Source organism: Malus domestica, chromosome 11 (genome assembly GCF_042453785.1).
Source record: "Malus domestica chromosome 11, GDT2T_hap1".
In the NCBI taxonomy this organism is placed as follows: Eukaryota; Viridiplantae; Streptophyta; class Magnoliopsida; order Rosales; family Rosaceae; genus Malus; species Malus domestica.
Window position 1 is genome coordinate 36,648,589 of NC_091671.1, and position 27,609 is coordinate 36,676,197.

At 38.9% G+C, this 27,609-nt stretch overlaps 1 protein-coding gene and 2 long non-coding RNA genes across 3 annotated transcripts; 1 reads left to right on the top strand and 2 right to left on the bottom strand.

Moving 5' to 3' along the window:
- The first annotated feature begins 500 nt into the window (after positions 1 to 500).
- LOC103448801 (probable leucine-rich repeat receptor-like serine/threonine-protein kinase At3g14840) lies at positions 501 to 23,430 on the top strand. The gene is made up of 24 exons (XM_070808240.1): positions 501 to 863; positions 1,190 to 1,361; positions 15,694 to 15,774; positions 15,923 to 15,991; positions 16,272 to 16,343; positions 16,446 to 16,517; positions 16,663 to 16,734; positions 16,848 to 16,919; positions 17,007 to 17,078; positions 17,164 to 17,235; positions 17,318 to 17,389; positions 17,601 to 17,672; positions 18,005 to 18,061; positions 18,666 to 18,725; positions 18,817 to 18,852; positions 18,994 to 19,034; positions 19,206 to 19,594; positions 19,750 to 19,945; positions 21,002 to 21,151; positions 21,507 to 21,625; positions 21,750 to 21,960; positions 22,076 to 22,313; positions 22,512 to 22,662; positions 22,801 to 23,430. Exons 1-24 carry the CDS (start codon positions 761 to 763, stop codon positions 23,194 to 23,196), a joined length of 3,045 nt encoding a protein of 1,014 aa, XP_070664341.1. The 5' UTR covers positions 501 to 760; the 3' UTR covers positions 23,197 to 23,430.
- LOC139189358 (uncharacterized) lies at positions 22,688 to 27,270 on the bottom strand. Its single transcript, XR_011573230.1, has 2 exons — positions 26,978 to 27,270; positions 22,688 to 23,581 (listed from the first exon to the last, which is right to left on the bottom strand). It is a non-coding gene; the product is annotated as an uncharacterized lncRNA (long non-coding RNA).
- LOC103448800 (uncharacterized) lies at positions 24,569 to 26,363 on the bottom strand. The gene is made up of 4 exons (XR_003766991.2): positions 26,218 to 26,363; positions 26,040 to 26,130; positions 25,428 to 25,490; positions 24,569 to 24,749 (listed from the first exon to the last, which is right to left on the bottom strand). It is a non-coding gene; the product is annotated as an uncharacterized lncRNA (long non-coding RNA).
- Positions 27,271 to 27,609: the final 339 nt, after the last annotated feature.

Consider the following 27,609-nt stretch of genomic DNA (forward strand, 5'->3'; position numbering starts at 1 on the left):
TTGCAACACTCATATTCAGGGACCACTTATAATAAAATTCTATATAATATAATAACTTAAGTTCAACAAGTCACTACCCGCGAAACCAGTCTTTTTAACATGTTACTAAGGAGTCTATCCATTGTCAAACAATAAGATAATTATATTAAATTTAACTAAATTACGGCAAACGGAATTCAAACTTTGTGTAGGATAAAACACAATGACATAACTAGCATGGCTAAACTCAAATTATGTAAATGTATCTTTAATTATATAAATAATTAAATAAAAATAAATAGAGTAAGTGGTTGGGAATAATATATTTGTTTCGGAAAACTAATGAAAATGACTTGAAAATTTTGAGTTTTAACGATAAGGACAAAATAAAGGGTAAAGTAAATAGTACCATAATCGACTTTTTAGTGTAAAAATGTGATTTTTCGTTAAAGTGAACAGTACCGGAAGTTTTTCGTTAAAGTTCCCTATTTTTTTTCCTTTCTTGTTTGGTCTTTGGTTTTAAGGGCAAGTAAGGTAACACAAGTCATTGACTTCTGTTTGTGTCCTTCGAGGTCCACTGCTTCCCTTCGAATAAAAAGCTGTAATTCAGACTCATTCTCCTCACAAATCTTTCTTTCTTTCTTCGCCACTCTCACAAATTTTCATACATACAATCCAACAAATTCCAAAACCTCTCAACATATTCCATCCAGCTAGCTGCACAAACTGATCCTTTTGTCCCTGGTTTTCTCTTCAAATGTGAAAGACCTTGCCTAGAAAAATGATGAATATGTTCTTCCCTCGATTTCTTCCTCATTCTCTTTTCTTTGTAGCTTGCTTTGTAACTTTTGCCTTTGGAGCTACTCGATTGCCAAATGATGAAGGTACGAGTAATTCACCTCAATATCTTTGTGTAATATCTTCCTTAGTTTCCTTTGTTTCATTCTATAAATGATGGTTTTAAGTTTGTTTGATAATCTTTTAGTTTTTAAAATTTGGTTTGGGTTGATTTTGGTTTTCAGTTTACATTTTTCCGAGAAGTGAAAACAGTTACCAATGAACTAATAATTAAAAATTAAAAATTAAAATAGTTATCAATCATATGATGCTGCGGTGCACTCTGTAGTTCTTGTCTATGCATCAATTTTTTTTTTTACTATTTTGTTGAGCACGATGTTAATTTGTTGCCTTTTATTTTGCGTATATATAGTGCACACTTTGAAAGACATAGCAAAGACACTGGGGAAGACGGGCTGGAATTTCAGTGGAGACGCAGATCCATGCAGCGGCCAACTTCCATGGACTGATCCAAAAGCAACCAAAGAATCTGCGAATGCCATCAACTGTACTTGCTCCTCCACTGTCTGCCATATTACCGGAATGTAAACCTCTCTCTCTCTCTCTCTCTCTCTCTCAAAAACAAACATTTCGGATTCAGAACATGAGTTGGTATACCACGTGTCATTATATAAATGATGAGTTATTTGTGTTAAAAAATTAATACAATTTGAAAAATAAAACTTTCCTCCACTCATATAATGACACGCGGTCTACGATCCGAACACAATTTTTCCACATCTCACAAGCTGATACCAAATAATCTTATCGGCTTTTTGTGATGTAAATTGATGTGCATTTATTGGTGCCACCCTCAACAAAGGTTTTTCCGGAACATTATTAGATCGTTGGGGATATTTACTTCGATTAAAATTAAGAAATTAAAATACTACTTGTTTTTTAATTAACGGGGAGACAAATTTGAATTTTTTTTTTGGCAAAAAACAAATTTGAATTTGGTACATCTTTTAAATCTAATAAGAGAAGTACCATTAGACTGTCAACTAGTTAGTAAAATGCTACTGCTTCTAAATTTTTTTGTTGGGACGTTTTGATGTAGTTGCCTTATTTTTTAATGGGAACTTTAACGAAAAGCACCCGGTACTGTTTACTTTAACGAAAAACCACATTTTTACACTAAAAAGTCAATCCTGGTACTATTCACTTTACCCTTTATTTTGTCCTTATCATTAAAACTCAAAGTTTTCAAGCCCTTTTCATTAGTTTTTCTTTTTTTAATTTCGTTGAGTAAACATTGGTTCCTTTTAAGAATTTGATTAAACATTTTTTAGAGGTACCTTTGATATTGGTGCATTTGATTTTATGGTACATTTAGAATCTAAATGTCCCAAAAGTTAGTACCTTTTTTTTAAATATACCATAACTTTTAAATACATTTTTTAATAAAATTAATGAAGTTTTTTATTTTTTATATTTTATTATTTTTTTTATAAATAAAAGTATTAATGACTTTGTTTTTTTTTATGAAAGAAGAGACTAATTAAATATAATAACAGATATAAAAAGTTATTTTTCAATGATATTGATGAATTACTTAAATTAATGTTTTTAATAAAGCCATGAATTTGAATCACATTATTGCTACTTCATTATGAGACTTAGCGCACTCCTCCGTCCCTATCAGTTGTTAAAAATAAAAAAAGTTAAAAAATAATGCCGTGAATTTAAAATTCCTAGATTGTAGGAAATTAGTTGTTAGCTAATTTAAGTGAATATATATATATATATATATATATATATATATATATTAAATGAATAAATAAAATGCTAAGTTGGTAATTGATGAAAGCATCTTCATCAAATTTTGTAAAAGAACATATGTTTAATCTAAAAAAGTTGGAAAAAATGCAAGAGATTCTAATTACTCCTTTTTCTGTTTCACCATAGAGAACATATCGTTAATATATATATATATATATATATATATATATATAATTAGTATATATATATGGAAGTGTTATTAGCACTTCAAAAATTTCATTCTACACTCATTCTACTAATTAATAAAACACTCATTGTCAACCAAAACTCTATGAAATTACTAGTTTAACCCTCTAATTAAAATAGAACATGAATAAGAAATATGGGGTAGAAATGTAATTTCACAACTGTCAACCAAAACCATATGAAATTACCAGTTTAACTCTCTAATTAAAACAAAACATGAATAAGAAATATGGGGCAGAAATGTAATTTCACACAACCAAATTTTGTTTTTTTTTTCAAAGCCTCACCTACATGTAATTCTAACATATCTCTAATTTAAAAAAAAAAAAAAAAAACTTCTGACATTCTCTATCACTCCCTTCCTCTCTCCTTCTATTAAAAAAAAAAAAAATTTCTCACACACTTTGTGTGTGCCCATATGCTAGTGTGTGTGTATATATATAGATATGAATAGTTTTATGTTTGTATAGTTCTTTTGTTTGAGACACGTTGTGAATATAGAATGTTACTTTACAGCGAAAAGAGTTGGAAATAAGTTGTTAATAATAGATTACCGAGAGAAATAAGTGATTCTTTGTCATAATATGCATATGAGATTATTGCGTTAATAAACACCAATTTAAGTACTTAATGTGTCACTTAGTTTTTTTTTTACTTGTAAGTGAGAGGTTTTAGGTTCGATTCTGGCCAAAGGCGTATTTGAACCATATAATTACTAACTCATTATGAGGTTTAGACAACTCTCTCATGCCTTAGTGTAGATAATCGTTTATTAAAAAAAAAAAAACTTAATGTGATAAAGAGAACATAAGTTGGAAAATAAACGTTGGGTTATATAGAATTGTCATTGATTAACTTATTTCTTAAGCCATTAAAAATTGCTCATTAAATTTTTCTTTCCTGGATAAATAGTTTGCTCGTTGTGTTTTGAACGAGCTCCATCTCATGATATATAGAACTATTAAGAGAAAAAGAAAGAAAAAGTTGAGAAAATAAAGAAAAAGCAACGTACAGATTAGGCGCCTTTTGTTGTGAAAAAGGTTGAGAAGGATAAGATCAAAGTTTTTCAGTCTTTGTCATAAGAATAAACACTAAAAGAAAAAACAAGAAAGGTCTATGTCCACGTACCATCCAGTGACATTGTATAATATCCACATGAAGACTTTTTAGGTCAATGAATCTTAATGAGCAGAAAATTTTGTAATTGTTCATTATTCAAGCAAATAATTTAAGTGTTATAAAATAGGTGAGGGAATACGAAAAAAAAATATCATTTTCTCCATGTGTAATATGATATTTGGTGTACCACTTGAAAAAATCTCTTCTCAATCAGCGTTGTCTCCTACAAAGAAAATTAACTATGCATGTAAGAGAGGAAAATAACTTATATTGAACAATTTTTTTTATTTATTAAACAAAGCTTCATATAAACAGAGCTTTATAAAATTTACGTTGAATCATATATTAATACGTGTAAATTTTTCTTAGCGTGATATATATTATTATATTAAAAATATTGAAAAAAAAAATTCGTTCCATCTAAACTGCTCACAAATGTGCGAGGAGAAATGTTGATTAGAAGGTTGGAATTCGGTTTTGTGGACCCCACGTCTATTTGCTATAAGTATCAATCAATTTTTCACTAAATGTCCCCAAACCTAACCCTATGCCCATGAAACCTCCAAAATAAAGTAGGAATTATAAGGCCTAGTGTGGGCACCATCGAGTTGTCTATTGGCAACTTGGCACGTTGTATTCACTCATTCAACCTTACGTCGGGCAAGGTAGCTAGGCCAATTAATTCCAATTGGATTTGAGGGATGTTAGTTTAATAGCACAGTCGAGCTCGTTTCTTTCTTAGGGATTTTCTCACACCCCGACCCTAGCTTCAAAGGGATTTTTTTAGTGCGTTGAGAATATGGTTCGGTACATCAAGTATCATAATACAAATATTTAGATACATGGGAAAAAATTTCTACCACTTGCATTATGACACTTAATGTACCGAACCTTTTTCCTAACACAATGAAAATTTTGCCTGGGTTCGTGGCGTAAAAATTTGAAGTTCTTATTCGTGGCATAAAAATAAATTGAATCAAATTTCTTAGAACTATAAACTATTCTTGACGTGCAAGTCAGGATTGAAAATTTCGATTTCCACCAATTCAGTTTTTGTTGGAACAAAATTATGATGAAAATTGGAATATATCTTAAAATTCTCAAATGGGCTTCGGCTGCCTAACACTAGAACGGGCTTAGTCGTCTGTACTGTTCGGGTCAGGAATTTTCGTCGAGGATGTTTCCTGGCCAACAAGCACACAGCTCCCCGGGAGGTTGGCGCCGGTTGAGGGCTACTGTCGAGCTTCTGCTTCACTGTCGAGCTTTGTCGGGCAAGCTTCGTCGGGCAAGTCTTATCGGGCAAGACTTGTCGGGCAAGGCTCGTAGGCCTTGAGGCTCACAATCAAGATTAACTTTTAGGTGCTCAGGCGTGCCACTGCCATCTTCAGCATGGCAGATGTAAAATGGATGTCGAGTTTTAGTTATATATATGTATATACCCGAGAAACCGTGTTAGTTATAACAGGTGCCTTTGTGGGGCCTTAGGTATAAGCCTTGAGTCTTCCTATCAAACCAAACCAGTGCTCGAACATATCATATTTGTTTTTGTGAGTGCAGGAGTCTTATAACTATTATACTTCTGATTAACCGAGTCCGAGAGGTAGAATGAACCCAAATAGGTGCCTTCGTAGGGCCTTAGGTGTAGGCCTTGAGGCTTCCCATTAGAATTCGTTCTTATACTCAAACGTTCTAGATCGCAGAACGGAATGAATCCAAATAGGTGCCTTCGTAGGGCCTTAGGTGTAGGCCTTGAGGCTTCCCATCATAATCCATTCCATGCTTAAGCGTTCTATGATAATCATAATATAATAGAAATAAAACTAAGAGGTAGGTCGATTACTTGCGCCCCAAGTAACTTCAGACTTCTCGTTTATCAAGGACTGTCGTGGATGGGTTAAGTCCACATAAGGTTCTTTTTTATGCCTTGAGGCCAATGACTTTTAACTGATCAGATTTGCATGCCCGAGGGCTTAGGACTTGGATCTGGTTTGAACACTAAAGATATATTCAAATCGGATCCAAGTACTGAGAAAGCCTTTTAATAGTCATCTTGCTAGAAATAACTTGCATATAACTGGAAGTATACAACATATTGCTAGGCTAATGAATGAAAAGACAAAAACAAAGAAGGTCGGGCAAGGTTTAACCTTATCAGGTAAGGCTGATCGTCTTGCAGGTTCCTATCTTTGTAGTTTTGTCAAGGGTCTGAAAGCTTAGAGAGAGAGAGAGAGAGAGAGAGAGATAGAGAGATTACAAAAGATGAATCGATACTACAGCAAGGTTGAACAGGGTAGCAGAGCTATTACAAAGGTTTGAAAGAAGGTTTAGCCCGCGATGGATGAAGGCTTGTCCCGAGAGGGATGAAGGCTTGGGCTGACTACAACTTCATTTTGAAGGCAAATCTGGCTTTGAGCAGAGTTTGTGCTTGCATTTGTTTGTTTGATTGAGTGTCCTTATTCCTGGTTTCTCTTTCTTCTTATATAGACAACTTGGCTTGGCCTCATGTAGCAGCAGCCTTGCCCGAATGCGGTTTGAGGGTGATGACTCATCAGCTATTTTACATGTAATGCCACCATAAAGTACTTTATGGGCTGTGTAGCTGGTCAGTCTATACCACTTGGCCTTTGGGTAGGTGAGCAAGTGGTCTTCATGAGCTGCACCAAGTCAGAAAAGGCATTTTCTGCTTTTCTGGGTTTTGGCCGGGCCTTGGTCAACTATTCCTTCAGGCCTCCTTTTGGGCCAGCTCATTTCTTGAGCCCAAAGTTAAGTTTTGATCCAAACAGTGTCCCCTTCAATTGATATTTAACCTGGAATTCCAGGCGCCAATATTAATTGAATATCCGCATGCGTGTATATCAATCTTTTGGAACTTGTGTTTTCTGTGCCCCTTGCTCTTCTCATGACCTTTGAACTGTCCTGTGGGCCCTATAAATTATGGCTCGGAATTTCTTCTGTCAAGCCATCAAATCCTCTTCGGCCTTCCCTTCCATCTTCCTCGAGCGTTCTTGTCTTCTTTTAAAAACTGAGAAATGGGTTCCTCAGGCTTTGAGTGGAGTTTCCTAAAACTCCCTTTTCGTGAGAAAAAGGGTTTTCATCAAATGACTGCTATCTCCAACACCCTTGGTCGAACACCCCGCTATCTCCAACACCATTGGTCAGGCGGTTTCCTCTTGAAGGCTTGTCTTCCTCCTTGTTACGGTGATAAGTCGGGCTTCACCATCACATATGGTGACGGTCCTGTCTAAGGATCCTCTACTAGGCTCATGTTGGCCGCACAACCCGATCACCTGATTGGGTTCTATTCATGAAGATATCGGAAAACCAGCTGAAAACACCACCATATCCAGAGATAATCAAATGTAATACGTAGGAATTGAATCTATTGTTAATTTCACCAATTTGTCGACATGAAATAAATATTATTTCAGCAACTTTTGTCTTTCTGTCTTCTTTGAATGGTTGATGAACAAACACTGCACATGAAACTCCCGAAGCCTACTTTACTTTGCCCCCTCTTCAATTTAACAATCTCTAACATCCCATAATGTAGGACAATATTTTTTCAAGAATTTAACATTAATGGGATGTTTCTGCCCATTTACTTCGAGGTCCGCTAGGTAGTATCCTCCTTTATCCAAAACTCGACTAATAATGAAATGACCTTCCCATGTCGGGCTCCATTTTCCAAAGCCCCGAAGCTGAGCTCCTAGCGGGAGGACTGTTTTCCATACTAAATCTCCCTCTTTGAAAGACTTTATCTTCACCTTTTTGTTATAAGCTCGGGCAACAGCTTTCTTTCCTTCCTGAATCTGGTTCAAGGCTTCAATTCGGGCTACATCCAAGTCTTCAATTCCTTGACACATGCCTTCGATGTATTCTTCACTATGTAACCCAAATTGGTTTTGAATTCTAACAGAACTAACATTGATCTCCATATGGAGCACTGCATCTTGCCCGAAAATCAAAGCATAAGGAGTTGTCCCTGTTCCTGCCCTCTTGGAAGTTCTGTATGCCCACAACGTATTCCCCAGCTTTTCATGTCACTTTTCTGGACTATCTATCACCATTCTTTTGATAATGTTGACCAGGATCTTGTTGCTGGCCTCTGCCTGATTGAGGATAGTACGGACTGGACTGGATCATCTTTATTTTGTACTTGCTTGCAAACTCTTCAACTTTTTTTGAAATAAAAGATGGCCCACGGTCCGTTACTATAGTTTCGGGCACCCCGTATCTGTGCAGAATCTTGGTCTCGATAAAATTCTTGACTGCGGCTGAAGTTATGGATTTTACTGCCGATGTTTCCACCCACTTGGTGAAGTAATCCATTGCTACAATTATAAAAGTATGCCCTTTACTAGAAGTTGGATAGATTTGCCCGATGAAGTCCATCGCCCACCCTCTGAAAGGCCAAGGCTTGACTACTGGATTTAAAGGTACTGAAGGCACATGTTGGAGAGGTCCGTGCCTTTGACATTCTTCACAACCTCGGGCATAAGACTTGCAATCTTTTTCCATGTCGGGCCAGAAATAACCGTACCTTCTAAGCAACCATCTCATCTTTGTCCCCGCCTGATGTGCTCCACATATTCCTTCATGTACTTCGGCCATTACTCTCATGGATTCTTCTTGGCCTAAGCATTTTAATAGTAGCCCATCTGGAGTTTTCCTTAGTAGGTTCGTCGCCCATAAGACATACTTGGTTGCTTGCTGTCTATTCTTCTTACTTGTAGGCGAAGAGGGATCCTTCAAATGATGAATGATAGGTGACCTCCAATCTTCTATCTTGGTTTCTAGAACCATTATATCCAGACTGAATCCCCTTTCTAAGATAGAAAAAAGGTTTCTTTTTTGGATCTCGACATCTACCCCATATTTTCTTTCCTGTATTGGCACTCCTGAGGCTAGTTGTGCCATCTCGTTGGCCGCTAAGTTGGATCCCCTGGGAACATGATTGACTGATATCTCAGAATCCCAGAAACTCAATAATTGCGTAGCTGCCATGTGATACCCCGCTATAGTGATATGTCTGCACTTGAACTCACCATTTAGCTGGTTTATTACCAACTCTGAATCACCAAAGACCTCTACCTCTGCTGCCCCCAAATCCATCAGGATTTCCAGACCAATTATTAAGGCCTCATACTCTACCCGATTATTAGTATTTTCTTGGTAGTCTAGGAGAAATGAGTAATAATGATAAACCCCTTAAGGGTTTACAATCACAATCCCAGCTCCTGAAGCCTTCTGAGTGTGAGATCCATCGAAATACAACTTCCAAGGAGTGATCCAGAGACCAGTTACTCTTCTTATTTCTTGCTGGACCTTATCTTCTTTGCCCAAAATATCTTTTCTTGGTGGGATCCAAATGCTAGTAACCTCCAGGCTTCCCGGGATATTGATTACCTCACTTTGAGATTCTTGATGCTCGGTCAGGAAGTCAGCAATTGCTTGGCCTTTGACTGCCCTTTGGGGTACATATTGAAAACTGAACTCTGATAATGCTAGAATCCACTTCCCAATCCTTCCTGTTAGCATTGGCTTTGACAACATGTACTTTATCACATCTGTTTTGGCGATGATGTGTACGTGACAGGGCAACATGTAATGCCTTAGCTTGCTGGCAGTAAAATATAGAGCCAAGCATAATCTCTCTACTGGAGAATATCTTATCTCTACCTCGGTCAGAATTCTGCTGAGGTAGTATACGGTCTGCTCCTTCCCGCCTTCATTATTTTGGGCTAGCAAACTTCCGATTGACTTTTCTGAAGCAGAAATATACAACTTTAAGGGCTTTCCCCTTTGAGGTGGCACCAACACTGGTGGAGAAGTTAAATATGCCTTGATGCTGTCAAAAGCCTGTTGGTGTGGCGGTCCCCACTCGAAGTTTTCTTTATCTTTCAATCTTAGTAGAGGAGTTAGCGGCTGGATCTTGCCTGCTAAATTGGCAATGAATCTCCTCAAGAAGTTAATTTTGCCTAGTAGCCTTTGGAGTTGTACTTTATTGGTGGGTGAAGGTGACTCCATTATTGCCCGAGATTTGTTCTTGTCCACTTCCACACCTATCTGATGCACTAGGAATCCCAAGAAGTTGCCCGCTCTCACTCCAAATGCGCACTTATTTGGATTCATCTTCAATTTGTGGATCCTCATCCTTGTCAATGTTTGCTTGAGGTCTACTAGATGATGCTCTTCTGTCTTAGATTTTACCACGATGTCATCGATATATACTTCCATGCTCTGGCCAATCAGATCGTGAAAGATGGCATTCATTGCCCTTTGGTAGGTTGCACCAGCATTCTTGAGCCCGAATGGTATGACCAGATATTCATATGCCCCCACATGACCGGGACACCTAAAAGTTGTTTTATGTATATCTTCTGGAGCCATCTTTATCTGATTATACTCGGCATTTCCATCCATAAAAGATAAGACTTTATGTTTTACTACTGCATCTATGGATAAATCGGCCATGGGCATGGGATACTCATCTTTCGGTGTGGCACTATTAATATTTCTGTAGTCAACACAACATCGTACTGCTTTTGTTACAGCTTTTAAAACGGGTACAATGTTGGCTAGCCACTCCACATATTTGGCTAGTCTGATAAAGCCAACTTTTACCAGTCTTTCAATCTCTTCTTTGATCTTTTCTTCTATCTTCTTCGACATCCTTCGTGGTGCTTGCTTAACAGGTTTATATCCCTCCTTGATGGGCATTCTATGTTCCACCAAGGTTGGATCTAACCCTGGCATCTCAGTATAATGCCAAGCAAAACAGTCTTTGAATTCTTGCAAAAGGCAAATAATCCTTGCCCGATAATCAACCCTCAATAAACCACTGATCTGTATTGGTCTTGGATCATCCTCTGTTCCTAGATCAATAATTTCCAGAGGATCCTGGACTTCTGGTGGTGGCTTATCCGGTTCTGCACACAAAAATTCGACCAGCTCCAGGCTCTCGGGCAAGTCGTCTGGCCCGTCTAGGTCATATATGCACTCGGCCATTTGAATGGCCCTATCCAGTTCTTCTCTGCAAGATTCCTCCTTGCGTTCATGCTGGCTGGTTGAAGCTCCCTCCTGCCATTCTTGCTCTTCCTTATCCAAGAGCTCCCTTTCTTGCCTTCTTCCCTTCCCATACACCAACAGTCTTTTAATCAGGGATCTGACTGCCATTACCTGATTTTTCTTCTTTTGTTCAGTCATTGATGGTGTAGGGGATTTGGGATGATACAAGGTCTATCCCACTCCTCTTTAGTAAGGAGCATTCCTTGTTCCAAAAGCTTTTGGGCCGTCACCTTGGTAGGGCGGCCGTTCTTATCAGCTCCTGAACATTTCAAGATTCCTACGTTGGGGTTGTAGAAACTTTCTTCCGCAACATTGGCTGTGGGGAGGAATGGCCGTGATTCGGCCTCTACTATCTCCCAAAAGCCTGGTCCTTCTGTGCCCGCCTCATGATAAACAACTACTTGTTGATGAAGAGTGGAGGGTATGGCCAAACTTTGGTGGATCCAATCTCTTCCGAGTAAGGCCCCATAAGTGGAGGTGCAGTCCCCCACAAAGAATGCCAGCATTATCTGTTTAGATCCCAAATCCACTTCTAAAGGCAATATCCCATGAGTCTTGGTGATAGCGCCTGAGAAGCTAGAGACCGTGAGGTCTGTGGGAATAAGATCCTCCGTGCCTCTTCCCATTTTCCTCATCTGCTTGGCTGGTAACACATTAACAGCTGCTCCTCCATCAATTAGAATTCTTTTGAAGGGCACACCTTTCAAGTAAGCTGTAACATATATGGGCTTCAGATGGTTGGCCAGCGAGATGTTCGGGCGGTTAAACACCATCTCGTCTGTATAAATCCTTAGAGGACCACTTTTGGATGTTTTTGAAGATTCGGCCTTGCCAGATTCTTCTTCTTCAACTACCTCCACATTGACATGTGCCATCATTGGCTCAGTTGTCAAGTAATCACCCTCCATAGTAGCGGGTTGATCAGGTCTGACACCAAACGTGGCGGATAATACATATGCCATGTTGACATGGAAATTATTAGGCTCGAGCAAATCTTCCTTCTTGCTCCCAATCTGGTCCATGAATTCATCCAACCAGGCCATCGCATCGGCTGGAAGTAGTGGTTCTGGTGCCCCCCTGTTGCTGTTGATTCATGCCCGCATACAGTGTTTGTTTTGGAACTTCACCAAAAGGATCCACCAATGGCAAAGAAGGTGGTCTCCTATCAGATGAAACAGTTCCAACGCAAATAGGCTCTAGCTTCCACCCAGGGGTTGGCACCATGATCAGATCTTCTTGAGCTCTCCTCAAGATCCTATACTTCCCAGGGTGTTGGTTCTGTGGCACGTGATTCCCCTCGCCTTCTGTCTTACTATTGGCCTTTTCTACCTCTTTCTTACTTCTCCAGCGGAGCTGACTCCTTCCCCTAGATGCTGTTTTCTCCAACTTTTGATTTTTTGAGGCTTCGGATGTTGCGGGGGTCTTCAGGGAATTCATGTAGGCTTTATGCTGCCTTTGAACCCTCCTGACCATGGAGGCTCCCATTGGTTTGGTAGGCTGTCTGTTCTTTCCGACTATGTACCATTTTCGCCCTAGGTGGGCAGGATTTCCTTTTCTGACAGGATTGGTTATCCCATCAATCCTCTTGATTTCCCTCCCCATCTGGCCATATTGAGGATGATCTGCACCCCTCCGTATTTTGGCCTCCATATCTTCTGCCTCTTTAGAAGCTTCATGGTTTCGAAATACTTCTGACAAAGCTTTGGGTTGGGAATCACCTCCTAGTTGTTGAAAAACGCTTCGGGAAGTGTCCTTTTTTGTTGTCTGCTTGATCTTTTCGCGGGCTTCTCTCCTTACGTCTTCTTCCTTCCTCCTGATCAGTTCATGATCAATGAGGATTCCAGCTGGGGGAATTTCGAGCTCACACTCGCATTGGCACTTATTACACATAACCATCCCCTTGATTATTGCTACTTTTGGATATTCGGGCGATTTGATCATCCCTCATGTAGGTTTTTTAGCCAGTCTTTCTTCCTCTGCTTCCCTTGTGATCTTTTCTTTTCCTTTCTCCGCCCATGCCATATTGATCATATTTATAGGGGCCTCCGAGAAGGGAACTGCAGGTTTGGCCATCACCATATCTTCTGGCTGGCTAGCTTTAAGTCTTTTTCCTTTGGGAGGAACCAAGTCTGTATCGTTTCTGGAGCCTGTGAAGGTTTTCTCCAATCTTTGCAACATTTGCAACAATGTGGTTTGCAAATCTTCTGACATTTTTGTCATATATCTTCTGATCAAAAAGGGGAATCCCACCGGGCGTGCCAAAACTATGTTCGCGTCAGGAATTTTCGTCGGGGATGTTTCCTGGCCAACGAGCACACAGTTCCCCGGGAGGTTGGCGCCGGTTGAGGGCTGCTGTCGGGCTTCTGCTTCACTGTCGGGCTTTGTCGGGCAAGCTTCGTCGGGCAAGTCTTATCGGGCAAGATTTGTCGGGCAAGGCTCACCGGGCAAGGCTGAAAGAGAAGGACAAAATTAACTTTGAAAGGTGCCTTTGTGGGGCCTTAGGTGTAGGCCTTGAGGCTCACAATCAAGATTAACTTTTAGGTGCTCAGGCATGCCACTGCCATCTTCAGCATGGCAGATGTAAAATGGATGTCGAGTTTTAGTTATATATATGTATATACTCGAGAAACCGTGTTAGTTATAACAGGTGCCTTTGTGGGGCCTTAGGTATAGGCCTTGAGGCTTCTTATCAAACTAAACCAGTGCTCGAACACATCATATTTGTTCTTGTGAGTGCAAGAGTCTTATAACTATTATACTTCTGATTAACCGAGTCCGAGAGGTAGAATGAACCCAAATAGGTGCCTTCGTAGGGCCTTAGGTGTAGGCCTTGAGGCTTCCCATTAGAATTCGTTCTTAGTCAAACGTTCTAGATCGCAGAACGGAATGAATCCAAATAGGTGCCTTCGTGGGGCCTTAGGTGTAGGCCTTGAGGCTTCCCATCAGAATCCATTCCATGCTTAAGCGTTCTATGATAATCATAATATAATAGAAATAAAACTAAGAGGTATGTCGATCACTTGCGCCCCAAGTAACTTTGGACTTCTCGTTTATCAAGGACTGTCGTGGATGGGTTAAGTCCACATAAGGTTCTTTTTTTATGCCTTGAGGCCAAGGACTTTTAACTGATCAGATTTGCATGCCCGAGGGCTTAGGACTTGGATCTGGTTTGAACACTGAAGATATATTCAAATCGGATCCAAGTACTGAGAAAGCCTTTTAATAGTCATCTTGAAATAACTTGCATATAATTGGAAGTATACAACATATTGCTAGGCTAATGAATGAAAAGACAAAAACAAAGAAGGTCGGGCAAGGTTTAACCTTATCAGGTAAGGCTGATCGTTTTGCAGGTTCCAATCTTTGTAGTTTTGTCAAGGGTCTGAAAGCTTAGAGAGAGAGAGAGAGAGATAGAGAGATTACAAAAGATGAATCGATACTACAGCAAGGTTGAACAGGGTAGCAGAGCTATTATAAAGGTTTGAAGGAAGGTTTATCCCACGAGGGATGAAGGCTTGTCCCGAGAGGGATGAAGGCTTGGGCTGACTACAACTTCGTTTTGAAGGCAAATCTGGCTTTGAGCATAGTTTGTGCTTGCATTTGTTTGTTTGATTGAGTGTCCTTATTCCTGGTTTCTCTTTCTTCTTATATAGACAACTCGGCTTGGCCTCCTGTAGCAGCAGCCTTGCCCGAATGCGGTTTGAGGGTGATAACTCATCAGCTATTTTACATGTAATGCCACCATAAAGTACTTTATAGGCTGTGTAGCTGGTCAGTCTATACCACTTGGCCTTTGGGTAGGTGAGCAAGTGGTCTTCATGAGCTGCACCAAGTCAAAAAATGCCTTTTCTGCTTTTCTGGGTTTCGGCCGGGCCTTGGTCAACTATTCCTTCAGGCCTCCTTTTGGGCTAGCTGCTTTCTTGAGCCCAAAGTCAAGTTTTGATCCAAACACGTACACTAGTTGGGTTTCCATTTCCCAATACTTTACCCCTCCAGATTTTTTATTTTTTCTTCAACCCGCAACCAATTGGAAGTTTTTCTTGATCTAATAAGAACTTCTTGTGCCTTGAAATTCAAGAAAATGCAAAAAGACTAATCTATTTCTCTTATTGAATGAACAACAAAACATTCAACCCTACCATGTACAGCAATTCAACTTAACTTATCTGCAAAATCTAGTTCTGGGATGTGACCAATTTGCTCAATTACTATAACAATGTGTTTCTGATCTGGTTATGAGCCAGCATAGATGTTCCATGTCATGCTGAGTTGTTAGGACTTGGTATTACCGCTGTGCTGTATTTAGGCTTGATTCTTGCATACTTGATCAACGTATAATTGTACGTAGTCACCATGATTCTTGCATACTTATTATACACATACAACTCTGTATTGACAAAGTTATTAGTTGCAAAGTTAATGAAAGAATGATTCACAGTGTGCTTGTAACAAATACACATTTACCGTTTGTGTAATTCCTCAAGTTTTATTCTTTCTAAAGAACATTGGACATTTTCCTTCGGTTTTAAAGTAAGAAAACCAGTTCCTTCTTCCTATTTAATTCCCTGACCAAAAGTAAGCATTTTCTGTGATAAATTAGCGTTTTACCTGTTTGGTCTCATTTCTATGGTTGCTTTTCCTTTTAGTCACAGTATAGATGCGTAATAGATATCTGTTAATTTGCAACTAATCTTTGAAACCCTATTTTCCGATGAAGCACAGAATTCTAAAAGCCCTAAAAGCCCAAGATTTGCAAGGAACACTCCCAGTAGAGCTGGTAAATCTCACCTATCTTCAAGAAATGTAAGCACATTTTTACCCCTCCAAGTTTACATTATTTAAAAGAAAATAACTATGTGTCGTGTAAATGGTTTATTCTAATGTCATATATAGCTTACCTTTATTTTTGTTGTCAATGAGACAATAACTGGTTTCTTTCTTTCTCCTTCAGTGACCTCACCCGCAACTACCTGAGCGGTACCATCCCTCCAGAATGGAGCTCTCTTCCACTTCTGAACATGTACTGTCTTCTCTCAACACTACCTGGCATTTTTGTGTTTGATGTTCATGTCATGTTCTTATTGCTTTATTTGGTCACTCCAATGTTCTTCAGCCATTTCTTTCTTAAACTATGAATCTACTACATTGGGTTTTGTTCATGATGATGGGCTTCCGTGGTCATGAGGTGTTTGAATCATAAATATTGAATTGAACACATGGGGGTGTATTGACGAACATGTTAATGTTATTGATCCTCTTGCTTGAAAAAAGTGATCTTAAGACTATAGTTTTTTATGCAGATCCCTTCTTGGAAATCTTTTGAACGGTTCTATCCCCAAAGAGCTCGGAAACATCACCACCCTGAAGAGTTTGTGAGTGTTGATTGCGCATTGGTTTCTTGCTTACCCCATTTGATTCCATGGAGATCCTTAATGATGTTTTTTTAATCAATGGAATTGAATTTGTTTGTATAGGGACATCAGTTTCAATAACTTCTCTGGACCTCTCCCTCAGGAGCTTGGATCTTGGGTCAACATAGAAAGATTGTAAGAGTCCTTTTCAAATTTTACCGTGTTAAAAAGTATTTGGATTTGGAGTTTTCTTTCTTGTAGACAAATTCTGGATGTTTTCACTAGTAAATCATCTACTTCTTTATCATTGATATAATGGTTATATCTATTTCGTATTTAGGCTGCTTTCCTCAAACAATTTTACTGGGGAGTTGCCAGAAACATTTGCAAATCTTACCAAAATAAAGGACTTGTAAGTTTCTGTGGTTCTTTCTTCTTAAAGGTTTCCCGAGCACTTATACATTTTTTTTACTGCTTTCTGATACTAATTCGTAATATTTTCCCTTTTGTCCAATCATTATGCAGTCGGGTTAGTGACAGTCACTTTTTCGGGCAGATACCTGATTTTATTGAGAACTGGACAAATCTTGAAAAACTGTGAGTGTTTTTCTTTTGTGTGTCATCTTTCTGCTATATGATTCTGAATATTATCTCTAATTCATATGTTATGACTCGTTGAAACAGAGTGATTCAAGCTAGCGGTTTGACAGGGCCAATTCCTTCTGGCATTTCTCTTTTGACAAACTTGACTGACTTGTTAGTATATCTCGTCTCTATTTATAAATACAAAACGATTAGCGAAATGTGTAGTTTATGTTCATGGCCCAATTTTAACGTGCAGGAGAATCACTGACTTGAGTGGACCTGAATCACCCATTCCTTCGCTGGATAAGATGAAAAACATGAAGACACTGTGAGTTAATGGTTCCATGACACACAATTTCTGTCTGTACCAGAAATCTTCTGTAAACTCAAAGCTTTGGTGTCTGTTGCAGGATATTGAGGAATTGCAACCTTATTGGAAAGCTACCTCCATATCTTGCGCATATGACCGAATTGAAAACTTTGTAAGTACAAATGTATTCGTCCCTATTTTTTTCCGTCTTCAAATAAAAAATTTCTTCTAGATGTGATTATACTCTAGGATTATTGAAGTGACTTAGACGCTGTTGGGCGGACTTTATGTTTCTGTATTTATTAAGAGAACATCTCTTGCAGATGTCATTTCCCTTTCTGCAGAGAGCACATCTAAACTGCATTTGCTATTTGTTTGTGTAGAGACCTCAGCTTTAACAAGCTGACCGGAGTAATTCCAAGCAGCTTGGCTAGTCTACCAAAAGTGCAATATATGTAAGCAATTGGAATGACCAATCTAGTCTTCCTTACATGAAATTCAAGCAGACATTCTTCAATGGTTTTGATACACCCCAGCCTGACAAGCTGGAAGGATTTCCAATCAGGATTACTATAATTATGAGTCACGGGTTATACTGCAATAGAATTTAGTTTATTCATGCAATTAACTGACACAAGGTGATCACCCTTAGATGTGTCTTTCTGATGGAAGTACTGATCTAATGCACTCAGAGTTGGCAAACTCAAATTTTCAAACCTTTATAAAGAAATTCCTAAGAATAAACACTATATTCTTTACTGAGTTTTTCTGTATTCTTTCTTTTTAGATTCTTAACTGGAAACTTGCTGACTGGACCTGTACCTAATTGGCCGAAATACAAAGTGTAAGCTTCTATTCCAAATGCTACTCTTTAGTTACTCAGGAAATTTATGCTGTTTTTTTTACTAAGATAGATATAAAACTATTACATCAAAAACTTCATTCGAACCATGTTAATGCCTACCTCTTTCTCCTCACCCTTGTTCCCTTTTGTACTGACAAACCACATCTGGAAAAGAATTTGTTTATGCTTCTTTGATTCTGGTTTATGAAACCTCAATGAATATGAGGACTGCAGAAGATGATTAATACTGAAAAAGGAGGATGAAGAAAATCACACAGAGAATGTATGTCCTCGCTGCTCTGCAGAATGCAGCAGTGGAGAATCCTTCTTCATTCAATATCTCTCTCTCTCTCTCTAACATACAAGTCGTGCAAAGAGAATTTTACCGTTAGCAAAGCACAGCTGGATCCTTAGACATCACAAAGTGATCTCAGCCACACATCTAACTATTTTTGCATTATTTGCCTTACATCTTTGAACCTCACACTTGGCAATATTACAACTCAAGTGAATACACAATTAAGCTCATAACTTATTTCACTAATTCTAATCAGCTAGAGACTTACAATTCAACAGAATTTGCATCATATCTCTTTTTGTGCAGTGATCTTTCATATAACAACCTCACCATAGAGGATGCAAGTTGTCCAGCCCTAAGCAACACGTAAGAATGTCTCCATTAGCTTGAAGTTAATCTGTTTGTGTTATGTGGAGCAAAGCTTAGATTAACTTTTCATTTGTGTTAATTTCTGCAGTAACTTGTTTGCAAGCTCGTCAGAAGGCAATAGTTCGTAAGTTCAAATTAACCGTCTCAAAGCATGCACCTATAAATTTACTTTGGTTTCCAACGGTGTATTCTGTACTATTTTTTTTTCCCTACTTCTTCCATTTATGATTGCTGACATTTTCTATACCCTGAATTACTCTATCAGGAGAACTGTTTCATGTTTCAAAACTTCAGAATGTCCAAAATGTAAGCCGGGTTTCTACACAAATAATTACCTTTATTTTTTCGGTTCATTCTTTTTTAGTTTAGCCGACCCCACTTAGTGGGAAAAGGCTTTGTTGTTGTTGTTGTTGTTGTTGTATTCTTTTTTAGTTTTCCTCCTCAATGCCTACTAATCTCCATTTTCTTTTTTCATAGATTTGTACTACTCGCTCCATATAAATTGTGGTGGGACACAATTTACTGTCCCTGGAAAGAAAGATACACTATATGAAGCTGACACATTTCTAGATGGACCTTCATCATTGTACCAGAGCACAACAAATTGGGCAGTAAGCAGCACCGGTTCCTTCATTGATGATGACCGCCCTAAGGACACCTTTATATGGCGTAATGAAACTACACTCTCTATGGCCAATCCTCTACTGTACATGAACGCACGCCTTTCTCCCATCTCTCTAACTTATTTTGGGTTTTGTCTGGGAAATGGAGACTACACTGTAAAGCTCCATTTTGCAGAGATAATGTTTAGAAATGGCAAAACATATAAAAGCTTGGGAAGGCGCATATTCAATATTTACATTCAGGTAAGTATCGCATCCACTTCCATGTATACCAGTGAATTATTCTAATTTTCAGCTAGCATTGTTTATATTTTGGTCGATTTGAATGTTAACTTTCACATTTATGTTCATGAAATGTTAAGCAACTAAATTAGTATATATACATAAATATATTGAAGGGAATCCTAGTGAAGAAGGACTTCAATATCATGGATGAAGCTCGTGTGTTTGGTGATGTAGTCATAATGAACTTTACTGCTCCTGTAACTAATAATACATTGGAGATTCGTTTATATTGGGCCGGGAAAGGGACGACAGGCATCCCTGTTAGAGGAGTCTATGGTCCTCTTATTTCAGCTATTTCAGTAGACCCAAGTAAGTTTTCAATGATCTGACCTTTGTCTTATTACTATGCGTCGACCATATGCATTGATATATCTACTAAATTAAGAGATCCGACTTCAGCTCTGCAAGGTTCTTCAATATTTCCTTTCCCTTGTATTTTCACAAAAATGCTTCTGTGCTTTTCTCCTGTTTTACATAGTTTGAGCCAAGACTTGAAATACTCTTTTAAATTTTCTTATCACATAATATGCTGAATTTTCTAGGCGACGGTATGTGCTTTTAAATACAACAAAATTCAACTTGAGGATTGTTTGTTGAGGAAAAACTTAAGAGTACAGAATTCTAACACAAGTGTTGGAGACACAAAACAAGTGAACAAATTACTTGTATTACACTCACAAAATATTGCAACACACAAACTCTCAAAGACACTCTTTAGAGGCAATGACCTCACTCATTTTCTAAAGACAAACTCTAGATCACTCATACTCCTCACAAGACTACTCTGACTTCTCACTCTCACTTGGTTGCCCGCTTCTTCTTGGTTGGTTGGTTTATTTCACAACATCACACACCTATTTATAGGCATGTATGCCGACTTCACTAGCACTTTCTAGTGCATGTTCATGCACACACTGCACCGACATATGACTTTTCATAATAGCCACATATTGTATAAGCTGCTAGAACTTTCTAGCACATGATTATATACACACACCCACTGACTTAATAGGATAATGCTAGAATTATCTAGCATATTGATACGCCTGCATGATGCACCGTCTTTAGTGCTAGAATTTTCTGGATTTGTGTAGAATGGGCTGGGGTTGGACTGTTTTAACATTTTTAACTATTTACATGAAAATAATCCAGTTCACTTAAGGGAAACATATAATATTTACAACCATCCGAAGAAAGTTTGTTCGATGGATTACTTCATATACTATCTACTTATTTAAGGATGCCCCAAGGACCGGGTTCAATCTTCTGTTTCTGTGTGCATTAGATAGCTGGTTGAATAATCCACTCTCATATCAATTACATTTACATTTACTCTAATTTAAGCTATATTCTTTCTTCCGACAGACTTTGATCCCCCGCCAAAACCTGGTGGAAGTGGCGTGCCTACAGGTGGTGTGGTTGGAATTGTGGTCGGAGGAGTCTTCATTATACTACTGATATTTGGTATTCTTTGTAAGAGAGGTCTCCCAGGACAACAAAAGACATTGGAGGATGGTAATAATTTGCAGTTTATTCTGTTATACTGGTTTTTCTTTTTGTTTCTCCATTACTTTTTCTTATTGAACTTTTTTCGTAACTAAGAACAATATTTATGCTATTTTGCATGGTTCTCATGCATATTGACGTGCATACACAAAGACAGTAATTATTTAGATATTGAGCTTTTTGGCCCTTTGATGTTGCTATAATATATTTATCGTCCAAACTCATGATGCGGATTGCAGAGTGTCTGCCTATAGATCCAATTACTAGTTAAATTCTAGAAGCACAAAATATTAAGAACTAAGAATACTATCGTTCTGAAAGTTTTCTTCGACACAATTTCTTATGAGTTTTACTTGTGATACAGATTTGAAGGGTGTGGGCTTGCAAACCGGTAAATTTACCTTAAAGCAACTCAAAGATGCCACAAGCAACTTTAACAAAGCCAATAAGATTGGTGAAGGTGGTTTTGGTTCAGTTTATAAGGTATTCTTCGGAGCTGATATTTATTTATTTATTACATTTTTTTCTAATTTGATATTGTCTGTTCAAATGAAAGTTAATTTGCTTTATATAGTGAGGCGAATTTGACTATCTTTCTCAAATGCAGGGCGTTCTAGCAGATAACACCGTAATAGCTGTTAAGCAGCTTTCTTCCAAATCAAAGCAAGGGAATCGTGAATTTGTTAATGAGATTGGCATGATTTCTGCTCTGCAACACCCTCATCTTGTCAAGCTCCACGGATGTTGTGTTGAAGGAAATCAACTATTGCTTGTCTATGAGTACCTGGAAAATAATAGCGTCGCTCATGCTTTGTTTAGTAAATATCAATCTCGCTTGCCAAAAGTTCATTTCATTCATACAATGGGCATAAAAGATCTTATGCACTAAAAATGTCCTTTACAACTAACTTTGTTTAATTTGGCAAATTGAAGGGGCAAAAGAAAGTCATTTGCAGTTGGATTGGCCAACAAGGCACAAGATTTGTATTGGTACAGCAAGAGGTTTGGCTTATCTTCATGAAGAATCAAGATTGAAGGTCGTTCATAGAGACATCAAGGCTACTAATGTTCTGCTTGATAAAAATCTTAAACCGAAAATATCTGACTTTGGATTGGCCAAGCTTAATGAAGAGGATAATACACACATTAGCACCCGTATTGCTGGAACTTAGTCAGTCCCTACACTTTTATTTATCTTCTTATTCTCTTGTTTTGATCTTCTTCAACCCTTAAAAAAGAAGATAGAGCAACGGAAAGTCTCTAACTTACATAATTTCCAACCTAACCAAATCCTTGTTCAAGAAATTTCAAGGGCAGATTTGTTCTTTCAATATAGTTGGGTTAATGATTTGATTTCATGATATTGCAGTGGATACATGGCGCCCGAATATGCAATGCGGGGTTATCTGACTGATAAAGCAGATGTCTATAGTTTTGGTATTCTTGTATTGGAAATTGTTAGCGGGAGAAACAACACAACTTACCGGAAAAAGGAAGAAAGCTTTTATCTTCTTGATTGGGTAGCATGAATCTACTACTTCCTAATTTCACTTCAAATTTTCTTAATATGCCTTATACGTATGAAAGTACATTTGAATCGATGAAGTTTAATCCAAAGACAGAATTCATATTGCCTTTGATGCTTCCATTTTTTGTAGGCACGACTTCTAAAAGATCAGGGGGATTTGATGGACCTAGTTGATCCAAGGTTGGGATCAGACTTTAATAAAGAGGAGATGATTGTTGCAATCAATGTGGCTCTCCTTTGTTGCAATGTTACTTCGACAGCTAGGCCTACCATGTCTTCGGTTGTGAGCATGCTTGAAGGAAAGGTTGTTGTTCATGAGTTGGTCTCGGATCCAAATGCCAAGAGTATTGAGATTGATGCAATGAGGAAACATTTTCAATCTAGTTTTGGAAGGGGCACGGGAGAGAAACATATAGAAATGGAGTCAACTGAAGGGCCATGGACTGCTTCGTCTGCGTCTGCTCACGATCTGTATCCCGTCCATCCTGATTCAGATTACTGGAAGAACAGAAGCGATATAACTTGAGCTGCACAGTTATCAGTTTGACTCAACCTTGGCACACTCAAACACATCAAATAATAAATCATTTGTATTTCCTCTATAACTATTTGTTGACGTGAGTCAACCATATAGTTTAGGAATGTGATCATGTGATTGATTCCTTGTATAATTCGGATTCTTATTTCCTATTTTATGGGACCTCTTGAACAACTATTTATTTACCTCCTAGAGAGAAGGATACGTACAATTACACCTTAACTTTTATGTCGGTATCAGAGGATGCTTCGGCCCGTCTCTTTCCAAAAACCCTTAAAAACCCCCTCAAGGCATGCAACTTGCATCAAGAATTATTGCTGGTGTTTGTCACGAACCGAGAAATCCAACGTCTGTGGCTTTGGAATAAACAAAGCTACAAAGTCAAAAAAACATATCAAAATAAACCTACAAATCAGTCCCTGCAATGACTGAAGACAGAAAAACAAAAACCGGTGAGATAATTCCCATGCAAACTATGTCTATTCAAAGTGAGTCTACCAAAATCAGCGGCCTTCCATTCAGATTTAGATTGAGCGACTCGAATTTCAAAGTTTAGTCGAAGATGATGGAGGTCCATGCCTCTGGCCTTGGCAAACTGGGGTATTTGACAGGAAAAACCCCTGTTGTTGCTGAAGACTCGCCTGGATATACAAAGTGGGTCAATGATCACTGCTATAGTACGAGGATGGTTGTTGAAAACCATGAAGCCCCACCTATCGAGTCTCTTTATTGACTTGCCGACAGCCAAAGATGTGTGGGAAAGTGTAACCCAGATGTTTTACGACAATTCAGACGAGTTCCAATATTGTGAACTCAGGTGTAGGGCTACGCGAACTAAACAAGACGGTCGTCCAGTAAATTTGTACTTCACTGAACTCAAAGGAGTATCGCAAGATCTTGATAAAAGGCGCCCTATCAAGATGATATGCAAAGCAGACCTGCAAAGCCGTAGGGAGGAGCTTTCAAAGGACAGGGTTTACGACTTTGTTGCGGGGTTAGATCATGGTTTTGATCAAGTCAGGAGTGAAATCCTAAGGATGAAACCTATCCCTGGGATTGAAGAATGTTTTTATTTGGTTAGACGTGAAGGCCAGAGACAAACCCCTATGCTTGAAACAAAATCTAAAACCACAAGCTCTTCTATGGTGATGATCACCAAGTCCCCATCATCATCATCCTTTCGTTTAACATCCGCGGGAACATCTAGCCCAAATCGCACCCAAGAAGATATTTGACACGCCCCGATCCCGATATTCCTCGAATACCAAGATAGGCACGTGCTGGCCGACACCCAAGGGTGACGAAAGCCATTAATTGAATGCAAATGCTGAGAATAAGGAATAGATAAGGTTTATAAATATAAAAGAATAAAGAATATGCATTTAAGGAACGTGTTCAGAGCACACATCTAATCGAGAATATTAGAAGAATTAACATAAACAATTTGAATGAACACAGAACGGGGTCCTACACCTAGAGGACTCGAAGATACCGATGCGGAAGTGTCTGGATGCCGGGATTGTACGCCTCGATTCTAAGTCCTGAAGGGGGCGCAAAACAAACATGAGTGGACCAAGTTGATATATATATAATAAAACAGTTATCAACGTACTAACCCCCAGGTTTATGAAAACATATATATAATGATAAACATAGGTTTTCCGAATTCTAGCATGATGTGCAGTATCTCAAATCATAATTCATATATAATAATCACTAGTGAATTGTCCGATAACCCCCAGGCCCCATGCCGGCTCCCCGTCTCTGAGCAGACAGTCAGAGGAAAATACACTTCAGGCCCTATGCCGGCTCCCCGTCCCTATGCTAAATAGCCAGAGGAAACACACTCCAAGCCCTATGCCAACACCAAACCGTCGCCCGGGACGGACCGGAATCTATCCCTACGTCCCATAGCAGAAAGGACCACTAGGTAAGTACAAAACCATTGAACATATATATATATATTAAAAAACAACTTCATAGTATAAAGTCATCCATCATCTATACTATAAAGAGGTGTTCGAAACATGTTCTACATATCATATCGTCATCCATCGGATATTCTATAAGAACATGGGTTATAGGAAAAATAGTAATAATTCAAACTAGCCTTAGTAAGCATGTTATCTCAAAACGTTTCATAAAACGTAATCATTAAATCATGTCTTTCATGTATGCATTTCTACTATTAAAACATGCTTTTGAAGGGGTCCACTCACAGTACTTAGCCGCCGAAGAGTCACGCAAACTAACGAACAAGAAAACGTCACCAATAATTGCCCCTAAGCACATAAAGGGTCCAATTAATAAAACTCTATTTTAACAATTGAATTGGGAAAACGGACTTCAAAAACGGGTCCAGGACGTCGAAATTAGCCTAGGAGAGATCCTGGACGAAAGCCAGAATGGGCTTGGGGTTTGGGTTTTAATTAAGCTAAAGGGACTTGGGAAAAGGGCTGAAAGCCCACTTTACAATTGGCCCTAAGGCCTTACTTCCTAAAACAGAAAATAAATAAAAACCTTAAAAAGGTTTCTTGGGTTTGACTAATGGGCTACGGGCCCTAAATTCCTAATGGCCCGAAGGCCTTTAAGGGTCCTAAAACAATTACAATTAAATAAAATAATTAAAAGTAAAATAGGCTAGGGTTTTGGGCTTGGCTCCCCAAACCACACGGGCCTAAGGCCCGCTTAGCATGGAACCGGCCTGGGAGGCCTGTCTCGCCGGAGCACCACCACCGGAGCTTCACAGCTCCGGCCGACTTCCACACACAACCCTAGACTTCGATCTAGGTACCAAAACGAAGAGCAAGACGAGGGGAGTATTTCTATACCTTCCTTTCGTCGTGGAATGGACGGAGATGGCCGGAAAAACCCCCGAGGTCGCCGGAGTTGGGTGTGCTTACACCCGGCTTCGATTTCGTCCTATAACCTCCAAAAATCACGAATTAACTCCAATTAAACCTCAATCTCGCAAGAATCAAGGACGAAAAGAGAGAATTAGGGGCTTACCTAACCGGAGATTGAAAAATCTCGCCGGAGCTCCTTTTCCGGTTCTCTGGGGTCGCGGGAACGAGAGGGAGAGAGAGAGAGAGCAGGACGCGGTGATGAAGGGTGATGGGCTTCCTCGCGCGGGGAGATGGGTGCGTGCATGTGTGCGCGGTGCAGAGAAGAGGGAGAGAAGTGAGAGATGAGAGAGAGCCGAGAGGGAGAGACAGGAAGAAAGAAAAGAAAAACAGAAAAGAAGAAGGAGAAATTGTTTGGGGTGCTGCCAAGTGGCAGATTTAGAAAGAAAGGGATCCATTTTCAGATTGGGTAGATAAAATGGGACAAAATTGATATAATTAAAATGTTTTGGGGTAATTACATACATATATTTTTATAATTAGAGGGCGGGTGTTACAATATTGACAAAGATAAGCTTCACTGCAACCACTGCAATGGAACAAGGCACACCGAAGAAACTTGTTTTGAAATACACACATACCCAGAATGGTACTGGGAAAAAATGAAGCAATTGAAGGCCAAAAGGAGGAAGTCGGGCCAGGCTGAACTGGTCGAGAGACAGGACCTGGATCCAACGGGATTAAAGGCCGAAATGAAGCAATTAATGAGCAAATGAATATCTAAACTGGCCTTAACAATTTTCAGCAATAAAAAACATGTCCCTTTATCGAAGTTGCATAAATTACAGAACCTTGGGATTAAGGAGGAATAAAAAGCCCAAATTCCAATCAAGAAAAAAAAAATTGTATGTAAATTTAAGCTTTACCTGTAGATTGGCAGCAGCAAAAGCATACTGGATCCAACGGGAGCGAGAACTGGATGCCCAGCCCTTGACACGTTATCGAGTGAGTTTAGGGATCTGGGTTTTGTGTTTGCCGTTGAATTTTGGAATGATCTGGAGAAATTTGGGTTTTAGGGTTCTAAGGATTTGAGTGAACCGAAACTGATTTGGATGAGCAACTTTTGGTTTCGATTCGCGGTGGAGCAAGGATGAAGAGGTGGAGGAGGTAGGAACGAAAGGGTGAGAAAATTTGGATAGGCGGGATTCGGTTTCGTTTCGAATCAGGACAAGACCACCGAGAAACCTCATTAGCACTCCACGTGTGCAAAAGGGTTTTTCGTCTTTTTACTGTACCAACTTGAAATACACAAAGGCAAATTGAAGATGGGTATTTTCGTCTTTACACCGTCGCTTATGAACAATGTTTTTTCCATGGCGCTTTAGTATATATAACTAGCAAAGAATGTTCAAGAGCAATGCTGCGGGATTGAAAATCATACAAAAACTTTGTATCTAGTACTATTTATATACAAAGGATAATACTTTATGTGTATTACATACTATTTACATACAAAAGATTTGATAGTCCTATTAAAAATCACACAAAATCTACAATC

Excerpts from the sequence above, each read along its gene's own strand:
- LOC103448801 (XM_070808240.1), top strand. The coding sequence starts at position 761 with ATGATGAATATGTTCTTCCCTCGATTTCTTCCTCATTCTCTTTTCTTT. Across the intron at positions 16,735-16,847 it reads CTTACCAAAATAAAGGACTT|TCGGGTTAGTGACAGTCACT; the intron begins GTAAGTTTCTGT and ends ATCATTATGCAG. Across the intron at positions 22,314-22,511 it reads ACCCGTATTGCTGGAACTTA|TGGATACATGGCGCCCGAAT; the intron begins GTCAGTCCCTAC and ends ATGATATTGCAG.